The 13,045-nt window shown below is 40.1% G+C and overlaps 1 protein-coding gene across 4 annotated transcripts in view; it reads right to left on the bottom strand.

Moving 5' to 3' along the window:
• EMC2 (ER membrane protein complex subunit 2) overlaps positions 1–13,045 on the bottom strand; it is a 59,034-nt gene that overhangs the window by 21,880 nt on the left and 24,109 nt on the right. For all 4 annotated transcript variants that reach the window (XM_039524802.1, XM_039524803.1, XM_039524804.1 and 1 more), the window contains one exon: positions 10,070–10,127. In XM_039524802.1, the coding sequence (XP_039380736.1) occupies positions 10,070–10,127 (58 nt within the window). The remainder of the gene's footprint in view (positions 1–10,069; positions 10,128–13,045) is intronic.

Below are 13,045 nucleotides of genomic sequence, written 5' to 3'. Positions count from 1 at the left end.
GAAAGTGGAGGGAGTGGTGCACTCCAGTGGGATAACATGGGTTCATCATGTTCAGTTTCCACAGGGAATGTTTGCAGCCACTGCCATGCATCTATTGTGTCTCCTCCCTCCATTCATGCTGCCTTGTAGAGTGTGAGGCTACATTAACAACAATAAAAACAACAAGGAGTATTTGTGGCGCCTTAGAGACTAACAAATTTATTTGGGCATAAGCTTTTGTGGGCTAAAACCCACTTCATCAGATGCATGGAATGGAAAATACAGTAGGCAGCTATATAGTCACAGTACATGAAAAGATGGGAGTTGCCTTACCAAGTGGGGGGTCAGTTCTAATAAGACAATTAAAGTGGAAGTGGGCTATTATCAACAGGAGGAAAAATCACTTTTGTAGTGGTAATAGGGTGGCCCATTTCAAGAAGGCGTGAGTAACAGTAGGGGGAAATTAGTTTTTAGTTTTTGTAGTGACCCTCTACTCCCAGTCTTTATTCAGGTCTAAATTGATGGTGTCCAGTTTGCAAATTAATTCCAGTCCTGCAGTTTCTCATTGGAGTCTGTTTTTGAAATTTTTTTGTTGAAGAATTGCCACTTTTAAGTCTGTTATTGAGTGTCCAAGGAGACTGAAGTGTTCTCCAACTGGTTTTTGAATGTTATAATTTTTGAAGCAACTCCCATCTTTTCATGTACTGTGTATATATATCTGCCTACTGTATTTTCTACTCCATGCATTTGATGAAGTGGGTTTTAGCACATGAAAGCTTATGCCCAAATCAATTTGTTAGTCTCTAAGGTGCCACAAGTACTCCTCGTTTTTGCTGATACAGACTAACACGGCTACCACTCTGAAACCTATTAACAATGTGTTAACCCTTGAGGGCTCAGCCAACTGTTAGTTCGTCATTTAGCAGCAAGACATTCCCTGGGAAATATCCCACCCTCCGACTCCACCACCTCAACCAAGCTTCACAATCATCACTGCTGTGTACAGTAGTAAATTGTTTGTTTAAAACTTATACTGTGTATACGTATAATATTGTATAGTCTTTTATCTGGTGAAAAACATTTCCCTGGAATCTAACCCTCCCACATTTTCATTATATCTTATTGGGGAATTCGATTCACTTAACATCATTTCACTTAAAGTACCATTTTTCAGTAACATAACTACAACATTAAACGAGGAGTTACTGTACTCCCTTATCTCCCAGGATATTGTGAGGATGTTTAGTAAGGGGTTGAAGACAGATAAGTAAATAATTATTATTTACACAACTGGCAAAATTCTCTGTTTCTGCATGTATGACTTTGAAAGATTTTATAATTTAGATGCAGCTTGGCAGACAAAAGCTATTCATTGTACTTTTGCATACAAGGGGAAAATAGCAGTTATATTCTAAAAGACTTGACATTTATTTGTTCCACACACCCAACTGAATACCATCCTCAATGGCAGTGGTTATACAGACAGTTTATAATTATCATGCATTTTAGCATGCTTCAGGCAGTATTTTAGCTAGGGAAAGTAAAACCCAATAAATTTAAGAAAGGTAAACATTGCTGAAAAACTAATGAATTTAGTTAATTCAGATTTGGGTTTTCAGTATTTCACAATACATGTTCACCCAAAACTTCCCAAGAGAAACTACATTTTAATTAAAATGCAATCTCAAAAACATACTATGATAAGTGTTCTAAAAAGGAGAGCAGCTGTGGAAGTAGAAAAATAAAAGCTGACACCCCTATAGCTAAGTTTGAATTGACCTGAAGAAGTACTTCACATTCTTTATATCTCAGCAAAAAAGATTTTAAGAACAAGTTTGAGATACAAATGGCTATTTTTTCCTTTCCAGCTCAAGAAGAATTTCAGGAACAAGACAAAAATGTCTGTTATTGCAACGATATCTATGTTGCTTGACCATGCAGAACTTATGACACGGAATTCCCCCCTGTCAATTTCTCAGTGTTTAAAACAAAACACTGGAGCAGCTATTGGCTAACTCTGTGAAGCCAACATTCTTAATGGAAAGAAATGTCATCTTAAAGAACACATACTATAATCAGTATCATATGGGCTAAGGTGCTTTAGAATGCCATATATTTCTTTATTAAACAATGAACCTTTCCAAGCTATTTCTTTTAAAAACTAATAATCCCCACTCTGGCTCAAGAACTAATCCTCCATTTGTCATGATTCTTTTTAATTAGCATTAAACAGACTAAAAGTGAAGGGAGGATCTGAGCATTTATCAACTTCTGCATTTGATTAGTAAAAACATACCAACAGAGAGTCTGAGATCATTCTAAATTTCATGGTTGGAAGGAGAGTATTATCAGGAGATGGTTTTGCAGTTACTGACTCTCTTGCATGAAAGAACAGTTCCACATTTTGTGGAACTTGTTTCAGTGTTACAGAAATTTAATTTTGTGAATTATAAAATGAATGAAATTCTTCAAAGCAAAAAATCAAGAATATTTTTTGTTTTTATCCATGGTCAATTCATATTTTATAAAAGGGTCAGTAACCTTCTGAAACTAAAGACCAGATCATTTTCTTCAAACTGCAAAAAAACAAGGCAGAAGTAAGAGAGAACAAGAATTTTACAGCGGTTACTAAATGCCATCCCCTCCCATACAGCTGGTTGGAATGGCTCTTCTGTAGATTTGTTCCTTTCCCTCAGAGCATACTGTTGGACAACTGCTGCTCCTCCACAAAGGCACTGGAATGTGCAGGTCCCTCAGGATCCCACCTGACCTCCTTCTGTTGAAAAGTATGTAAAGCCACTAAGGGAGGCAGAGAGCATTTTGGGCTGCAGCGTTGTCAACATGCTGACCACCTTTAAATCTACGGTTGCCAACCCGCCAGGATTGTCCTGGAATCTCCAGGAATTAAAGGTTAATCTTTAATTAAAGACTATGTGGTGTGATGAAACCTCCAGGAATATGGCCAACCAAAATTGGCAACCCTAATTAGACCTATGACACCCAGATTCTACTGTCTCATTACTCTCCCTGTCTTTGACAGAAGTAAGGATCTGGATGAAAGTGAAGCAGGTTTGATCCAAACAATCAAGACAGTAGTTGTGCTTGTTGGGAGTGGGAGACAATACGAGGAAAGAGCAGAGGCTGTGTTTGCACTAGCTATTGAGGACAATATACCTGATTTTTGTTGAAGTTATCCATAGCCTTGAGATCCTAATGATTGCCAGCCCCGTGGCACAGCAGGACTAAGGCAGGCTCCCTTCCTGCCCTAGCCCTAGCCCTGCGCCGCTCTCGGAAGCGGCCAGCACCACATCCCTGCAGCCCCTGGGGGAGGTGGGGGAGAAGAGACAGAGGGCTCCATGCGCTGCCCTTCACTGCAGGACCACACCCTGCAGCTCCAATTGGCTGGGAACGGGAAACTGTGGCCAATGGGAGCTTCGGGATGGTACCCGCAGGAGAGAGCACCATGCAGCAGAACCGCCTTCCCCACCCCACCCCCAGGAGCCACTGCCAGACATGCTGGCCACTTCTGGGAGCGGCACAGGGCCAGAGCAGGCAGGGAGCCTGCCTTAGCCTCGCTGCATGCCGCTGCTACCCAGGAACTGCTTGAGGTAAGCAGGGCCGGGTCGGTGCCCGTACCCCGCACCCCTCCTGCACCTCAACCCCATGCCCTGAGCCCCCTCCTGCACCCCAAACCCTTGCCCTGAGCCCTTCCTCCACACCGCACCCCCTCTCAGATCCCACACCCCAACCCCCTGTCCCAGCCCTACATTCATGGCCTTGCATACAATTTCCCCACCCAGATGTGGCTCTCAGGCCAAAAAGTTTGCCTAGCCCTTAGTCTCTCTGTGTCTCTGTTCCCGATCTGTAAAATGGGGTAACACTGCCCTATCTCAGAGGGGTGTTATCAGGATCAACACATTCAAGATTGTGATATGCTCACATACTATGGCAATTAGGGGTATATAAAGCACTGAAGGGAGACAGACTGATAGATACTCTACTTACTCTGAACAGGTTTATTACTAAATCCTCTACAAGAATACCATTCAAAACATAGTGATAGTATTCTCAAACCTGTTAGTGGGGATACTAAGAACTACATTATAAAAAATACTCCATAAAATAAAAAGGTCAAAAGTTGAATCTGGCCTCAAATGTTTTTGTAAAATCAAATTTTTAACATTTTATAAAGGTGTTCCATTATTTATTTATTTTTAATTCCAATAGAAGCAGTTAAAGACCAATAATTTACAACTCCTCTCTAGCAAACCAAAAGACTGGATCATAATGCATACTCACAAGGGGCTGGATTTAAGGTTGCTCAGGTAACCTTAATTCTGGCATTTCCTAACTTTTGAGTATTTTAACTTTGCACAGTTTTTTTAAAAAAATGCAAATTCCTAATATTTTTTTAAACTGAAAAAAGAGAAATTCTATTTGGAACCATACTGACTCCTAACTTGGGTCATCAGCAGGGTTCAGATATTACTATCCACCAAACAGACCTTTAACACTAGAGCTAACACAATAACGGATAGCAGCAGCAAGCTATTATACTCAGTGTGCACCACACCCTAGAGAAGAATGACGCACAGTCTTTGCCACTGGGTTTTATAGCTATATGCTGACAGCAGATGATTGCAGAGACTGAACTCCGAAGTTCAGTTTTGGGTTCTAGAAGTGATTCCGCATTATGGGGTTTTAGCCCTTTCAGCCCCTTCTAAGAATCAAAAAAGAGCTCCAGCACGGACCGTATGGGAGATACTGAAGCTGATCTCTGTATGGGGAGATGAATCTGTTCTATCAGAACTCCATTCCAAAAGACGGTACAATATGACTGGTAACCGTCTCTGCTAACTTGCAAAAGCAAGGGATGCTGCTGTGTAGCACTGCAGTACCGCGTCTGTCAGCAGCATTCAGTAGACATATGGTGACAGTGAAAAAAGGCTAAACGGGCTCCATGGTTGCCATGCTATGGCATCTGCCAGGGCAATCCAGGGAAAAGGGCGTGAAATGATTGTCTGCCGTTGCTTTCACGGAGGGAAAATTGACTGACAACAACATTTACCCAGAATCACCTGCAACACTGTTTTTGCCCCATCATGCACTGTGATCTCAACCCAGAATTCCAATGGGCGGGGGAGACTGCGGGAACTATGGGATAGCTACCCACAGTGCAACGCTCCGGAAATCAACGCTAGCCTCAGTACATGGACGCACACCGCCGAATTAATGTGCTTAGTGTGGCCGCGTGCAATCGACTTTATACAATCTGTTTCCAAAAAACAGTTTCTGTAAAATCGGAATAATCCCGTAGCGTAGACATACCCTTACTTTGTGTTTGTTCAGTGCCTAGTACAGTGGAACCCCGATCTCACTACTGTAATATAAATAAAACAATTTTAACATGGCTCCTATATCGAATGGCTTATTTTTCTTCCAGCTAGAGATCTGAAAGGGAGAATGAAATGTTCTTAAGTGAGCTTTTACATTTATACAAAATTAAACACCTACTTCAACCTCCATCCTTAAATAGCTCAATAAAATAGTTGTTTGCAGTGTTGTTGTAGCCATGTTGGTCCCAGGATATTAGAGACAAACCAGGTGAGGTAATATCTTTTATTGGACCAGTTTCTGCTGGTTTCCAATGAGACTAGCTTTCGAGCTTACAAAGAGTTCTTCTTCTGGTCATTCTCTTAATTCAGTAGTTTTAAATCTAACAAAAACTGACAGGAAGATGTACTTTTGCATTTCATGAACTTAAGTTCATAATTCCATTTACCACAATTAAAAAAATCTGCTGAATCTCAAAAACAAATGATTTCTTAATCTTTGTACAATTCCCAAGCAGCTTTTTGTCTGAAACTATCAATCCATACAGTATGAGATTTTTACATGACTTGTGTGAACAAATGTCTGTTTCACTTACAGCACTTGCCAAACAAGAAAAAATATTTAATATATCTAAGCAAGTCCATGTGTCAGCACACCAGAAAAAACTGCTACATGGCAAAGTGAGTGCCAAGACAAACTCAGCAATGGTTACTTTTTTAAAACCCTGAAACATTTATTTTCCTACAGCAGCCACATGCGTGCATGGAAATAATTAACAGGTAGATGACAATTCCAATACCTGACAATTTATCAAAAGTTTTTATTTGACTTTCACTCTTCAAATGCAAGACTGACACAATCTGTTCTACAGTTATCTTTAAAACACCACCACCATGCTTTATATTGAACAGAGCCTCCTCGATTTTCAGAATCTGAGAAAGTCAAGATGTCACACACCTGTAAAATATTTCATTTTACATTATTTTATACCTTTCACTATTAATGTCTTTATGTATTTAGGATTTTTAATGGAGAAAAACAATCAGGTAATTTCGTCAAGCATGATGGTTCCTTATTAAAACAAAATTATACTTTTAAATAAAAATATCCAACAAACCACAGATTCGGATGATGTTAGCCATTTGGAAACACCTGAAAAGTGCACCTGCCAAAAATAAATACTTCAAAAGCTTATGGTCTACCCAAATCTTAAATATGGAGCTCCATTTTCTAGTGGTTTCAGCAGAAGATGTGGTTATACTTTAGAAGCATCTTTGCTTGGTTTCAGCATGACTTCTAGAGAAAGCTAAAAGGGTGGTGAGTTTTGTCCTTTTCACCACTGGACAGACTTCTGCCCAGTTCTCATGAGACAGAAATTGTTGCAAAAAGACAATTTAATCTGACTCCAAAATGGGGTCATCATCAATTTAGAAGTATGCTATTTGAACATCCTTTATTTACATTTGTTATAACATGCAAGATCCATTTCTTTCAAAAATGATTTACATATATTTTTTCCAACTTTGTGCATTTGATAGTGGTTGGTGTAGAGTTATTTTCAATCAGATTATCCCTGTATAGTCAGTTTCCCCATGTTTGCGTGTGTCCTTCAAACACGAATAAGAAACCAAGGAAAATAAGCAGATTGCAGAAAAGCTAGAGGAGTTTGAAATCCATTGCTGAAGGTGAACATGTGACTTGCAAATCCTCTGGCCTGTCTAGAATACCAGAAAGTATCATACTTGTGTAAGTACCTATCAAAAACTGAAAGAACAAAAATCTTCAGAAAGAGTACACAAGACTCTGTGGCACAAGCCTCCTGAGAGATGAAGACAAAATGATTATGAGTTAAAAGGACATTGTCTGACTTAGCTGCGATTCAAGAGGAGAACGAATATATAACAATTATGCAAAATGGCTTTCCATCAAGTTTTTTCTCTTGCCTGTTCATCAGTAAAGAACAGCTTTTTTTTACCACTGAGAACAGTTTCATTTGATACCTATGGAGGAAAAAATAAATTGGAATGAGAGGAAGTGAAGGAAATCAGATGCATCACAATACTGAAGTGGATGCAAGTCAGGCTATGTAAACACAGTGATGTACAATGCTAAGCCAAGTCTCGCTGCATGCAAGATCCAGTTACTACTATATCAGCCCTACAAACACTAATACACTTGAGCAGGGGTTCTCAAACTGGGGGTTGGGACCCCTCAGGGGGTCGCGAGGTTATTACATGGGGGGTCTTGAGCTGTAAGCCTCCACTCCAAACCCTGCTTTGCCGCCAGCATTTATAATGGTGTTAAATATATTTAAAAGTGTTTTTAATTTAGAAGGGGGGGGGTCAGACTCGGAGGCTTGCTGGGTGAAAGGGGTCACCAGTACAATAGTTTGAGAACCACTGCACTTGAGTATCTATATACACACAAACAGTCACAATGACTTCAATGAGACTTATGTGTAAAATTACTTATGTGTAAAAGCATTTGCCTGATCGGTGACTAAATATACACTAACAATGGGAGCCAAGACTGTGTGACAACATATAATTTAGCATTGCCCTTTTGGGTTATCTTACTAGCTATACATTTTGAATATGAATTAGCCATCATCCTTTCATACTAAAGAAGTCCCCAGTGTAAGAGCATAAGCTGTTCAGGTCAAGGGCTGTACCTTCTTTTGTTTTTGTACTTTGCCTATGGCAGGACATTGTGGGTACTATTGGGGGCGGGGAAAGAGGGGGGAAGGGGTGCATTAAGCATTAGAAAAATATGAAGATGAAATAATGACCTGTAGCTTAGAAAGCCCCTATATACATTCAGTAGTATTCGTGAAATGTTCAACTGTATTGTGGGGAAAGAGGGGAGAAAAGCACTCAAATGCTGAAATGTCCCAAATATCTTAAATGACATGGCAGGAAATAGTTATTGTTCAAATACTCTCTTTTTGTCAAGTTCATAAAATTCAAATCCTGTGCAACTGCAGTTCCCATTCCACATGATGTTAAAGCACGCACCATACTGCTATCAAATCCTTAGAGAGCCCTATCACTCGAGGTGAAAGCCCACCTACAAAGATGTTGCGAGCCAGGTTCTCCTCAAGCCCTAAAATGTTGGCATTTTTTAAAAAATAAAATCTTATTTTATAGTCCACATAAATGTTGAAAGATACAATATTCAGTGGTGTGGAGAAGGACATCACATATATTATTTCTAATATACAGGCTCTGCTTTCCAGACTATCTATTAAGGAATGAAATATCAACAGACTGTGCTAGGGCATCCCATTGAGTAGATGCCACCAGTTGCAGGGCATCTGGATTTAGTGGATCCACAAAAGAAAAGAAAGAGTGATTTCATTTTAGAAATATCCTGTAAGTGCCTTTAACCTATTTATTAGGAGAATTTCAGTTCTTGATTCAACTTTGCAAAACTCCTGTGAAAGCCTCCAAGATGACTGAGGACTGACTTACTAGTAAGACAGGACTAGCGATATTTTGTCTGTCCAAAAAAAGAACACACACATTACTTAGTCCAAGAAATGGGTTAATTTTGCAAAGACTAGTTTAATTTAGTTGATGCTTGAAGCTAGTAACTGCAATTTTATAAATCTAAAAAATAAAATTTTGCTAAGTGCTCACAAGATACGCAGGCGCTATTACTAATGCTCAAACAACTGTCATGCACCAATGCTGATTTAAAAAAACCAACAAAACCATAGGACAAAATTAAGTCCTAAGAATACATAGACAAGTTTACTAATACAAAAATAATAAGAAACAAGAAATCATTACCAAATTAAAAAGGCATATTGACTACCTTTGTTATTGCATTGTAACAGAATCTGGAATCGGTCAACTGCCACACAAAAGATCCAAGCCTACCTTTACCATATCATGGTAATTTCCAACTTTATCCAACAGCTGTGACACAGATGAGCTGCAGCCAGCATGGTGGCTCTGGAAAAAGTTAATCATTTGCACCTTCAAACTATTTTGCATATCAGATAGCAAGATAAAGTCTCAAAACAAGAAAGTCCTGCAAAGTAATTCCACAACCAACACTGAAGTAACACTTAAGAACACATAGCATTGCAGGACTGCAAGTCCGTCTGCCTGGCCAATGCCCATAATCTCTGCACAGTGATTTTTTTTTTTAAAATGGGCACACTGTTCAATGAATTGCAGTTTGACTCAAGAGCAAGATTATAGCCTTCCAGCTATTACACTGAGATAAGTATTGCACAATTCAAACATTCCCAGAACATATTTGAATTATATTTTCAAAATCAGACTAACAGAAGGTAGGGATAGGAGAGACATAATAGGCTAGTTTTAGTCCGTCTACCATCTAGTACAGGACTGCTTGACAGCCCAAGCTCAGCCCAATCCACAATGTCCACACTGCTAGCTTTGGCACTCTAGCTCAAGGCCCACTAGTGTGAGTCTGTCTACCTAGGCAGGGAGGCTGACTCCTAGCCGCAGTGTAGACATACCCATTGAGGTCATTGTACAGGACTACCATTTACAGTGATAGGCTCTCAAAATTCAACATACATAAAAGAAAATGCAACCATGAATCCTTTTGACGAAAGGAAATTAAATAATTCTGAAGACAATTAAATGCTAGAATATTATACTAGGAAGTTTTAGAAAATGATTTATCAATTACCCAGTGATGTCACTACACTTATACTAGCAAAGGTTTAGTACAAATTAAAACAATTTAATATTATTTCCAGGGAAACCATCTAACTTACTGTATTGGTTGAATCTTCTTGTAAAATTCTGTCATATAGCTGGATGGCATCATCGTACCTATTTAAAGAAATAGAGGTGAATGCTAGGAAATGCTGACTCAGCTCAATTATTTGGTTAAAAAGTTTTTGATTGGTTCTGTGATAGGTTCCTTCCCCACTCTGAACTTTAGGGTACAGATGTGGAGACCTGCATGAGAAACTCTAAGCTGAATTACCAGCTTAGATCTGGTTTTGTTGCCACCAATCCCAAGTACTAACTCCTTTCCCTGGGTAGTCTTGAGAGACTTCTTCACCAATTTCCTGGTGAACACCAATCCAACCCCTTGGATCTTAACACAAGGAGAATTTAACCATTCCCCTCATTTCCCCCACCAGTTCCTGGTGAGTCCAGATCCAATCCCCTTGGATCTAAAAACAAGGAAAAATCAATCAGGTTCTTAAAAAAAGGCTTTTAATTAAAGAAAAGAAAGGTAAAAGAAAGCCCTCTGGGAGAGATTAGCATACCAGCTACTCTCACAGACAACAGATTCAAAACACAGAGGATGTTCCCTTGGGCAAAAATTTAGTACACAAAAGAATCCCCAATTTGATTATTCCTCTAATTGCACAAAGACAAAGTCACAAAAGAAAATAAACATAAACCTATTTATTCTTTTCTAAAACTTACTACTCTGATAAGAGGCTGGTTCATTGATCTTTTCCAGTCCGGCCAAAACTGAAACTGACCAAGACAAAGGGAACTTCCCTCCTTCCTTTTGAAACATCCTGTCCCCACCATTGGTTCCTCTGGTCAGGTGTCAGCTAGGCTAGGTGAACTTAACCCTTTACAGGTAAAAGAGGCATTAACCCTTAACTATCTGTTTATGACAGGTTCCGTAATTAGGTAACGGCATTATAGCATTCTCTATACTTGGTACAGTGTTAACCTTATATAGCTGCAAAGGAAAATGTGTACCAGTCGCTGAATTTTACTGTCCTTACATAAATGTTTGCTCAAGCAAAACTCCTGTCAAGGAAGTCTTGAGTAAGGACTGCAGCATTGGGTTTCACCAAAAAAATGGAAAAATAAATTGCAGTTCTTAATGGGATATTATATAGATTGCATCAGAAACAGGGCAGGTATTTTATACACCCATTGTTTCTTCATTCTTCCTTTTAAGTTTCCTAGAAGGCCCTTCTCATAACAGATAGTTAAGGGTTAACAAGCTCAGTAACCTGATGAACACCTGACCAGAGGACCAATCAGGGGACAAGATAATTTCAAATCTCTGTGTTCCCTGTTGGGTCTTTGTTCTCTTTTTGGATCTAAGAGAGGCCAGACATATTCTTCAAGATCTCCAAGTTTCCTGAAGTATTTTCTTCTATTCAGTCTAGTGAGTATTAGAAAGGCGGACCAGTCTTATAATTTGATTTCTACATTTGCAATTGTGTGTTTGCTGAAGAAATATCTTTATTTCTGTTTGCTGTTACTTTGATTATTCTGAGAAAGGGGGAGCGGGGGAGAGCCTCTCCAGGTTTATAAGTTAGACCCTGTATTTTTCCATCCTGGTATTACAGAGATAGTGTACTTTCTTTCTTTCTTTTTTAATAAAATCTTTTCTTTTTAGAACTTGATTGATTTCTTCCTTGTTTGGATTTTCAGGGGAAAGGGAGGGGGGAAAAGTGAATCCCTCTTTGTTTTGATTCAAGGAATTTGAATCCAGGTATCTCTCCTAAGCACTAGGAGAGGGGAGGGGGGAAATGGGTTGTTTCCCTTTGTGTTGAGATTCAAGTTTGAATCTGTGTTCCCCAGGGAGAGTTTTGGGGGAACAGGGAGTGTGTCAGACACTTAAAACTTGACTGGTGGCAGCAAGAACCAGATCTAAACTAGGATTTTAGTTTAGAGGAGTCCATGCAGGTCCCCATCTTGTGAACGCTAAAGTTCAAAGTGGGGAATAAACCTATGACAGCCCTTTATTTTCTCTCTGGCAGTATGCGCACACACACCAACACAACCATTTTAAAGTATCAGAGGGGTAGCCGTGTTAGTCTGGTTCTGTAAAAGCAACAAAGAATCCTGTGGCACCTTATAGACTAACAGACGTTTTGCAGCATGAGCTTTCGTGGGTGAATACCCACTTCTTCGGATGCATCGGTATTCACCCACGAAAGCTCATGCTGCAAAACGTCTATTAGTCTATAAGGTGCCACAGGAACCATTTTAAAGGCTACCCAAGACAAGAGACTTGCCATTCTATTACAGCAGTGGTATTTCAAAGCTCCAGAGTGTCTCATTTTGGATTTAAAGTTTCTCTTATGATGGTGTAAAGTATAAACAGCAGAATATAATGGATTGTGAGGCTATCCCAGGTACCCCACATACTCCTAGTCTATTGCAAAAATGAGATTAAGCCCTTCCAATCACAAGAACACAGATTTACTCCATTATAATTCTGCTACTAGAAATATACACAAAATAAGTTAACCTATGTTGCTACAATGAATAGCTCTTGTTTTAAACCCTCTCTGAGAAACAGTCATCATTTCATCCAGCCCATTTCATAGCCTGAGCTGGTTCTATACCAAGGATCGGCAACCGGTGGCACACGAGCCGATTTTTACTGGCACGCTGCTGCCAGCTGGGGTCCCAGCCACTGGCCCTGCTCAGCCCACTGCCGGTCTGGGTGAACTGAACCCCCAGCAGGCAGCAGGCTGAGCGGGACCGGCAGCCAAGACCCCGGCTGGCAGGAGCTGGCGGACAGAACCCCAGACCGGCAGCAGGATGAGCCGCTCAGCCCGCTGCTGGTCTGAGGTCCTGGCTGCCGGCCCCTTGCCAGCTGGGGTCCCGCTGCCGGCCTGAGTGAACGGAACCCCCGGCCAAGGTAATACCAGGTACAAAATATATGGAAATGACAGAATAGGTCGCACTGGTGGAGGAGTGGCACCATGTGTGAAAGAAAGCATAGAGTCAAAGTAAAAATCTTAACTGAATCAAAA

The sequence above is a fragment of the Mauremys reevesii genome, linkage group 2 (genome assembly GCF_016161935.1).
Source record: "Mauremys reevesii isolate NIE-2019 linkage group 2, ASM1616193v1, whole genome shotgun sequence".
In the NCBI taxonomy this organism is placed as follows: Eukaryota; Metazoa; Chordata; order Testudines; family Geoemydidae; genus Mauremys; species Mauremys reevesii.
The sequence above is the reverse complement of the archived record's forward strand: the minus strand, read 5'-3'. Positions and strand labels throughout refer to the sequence as shown.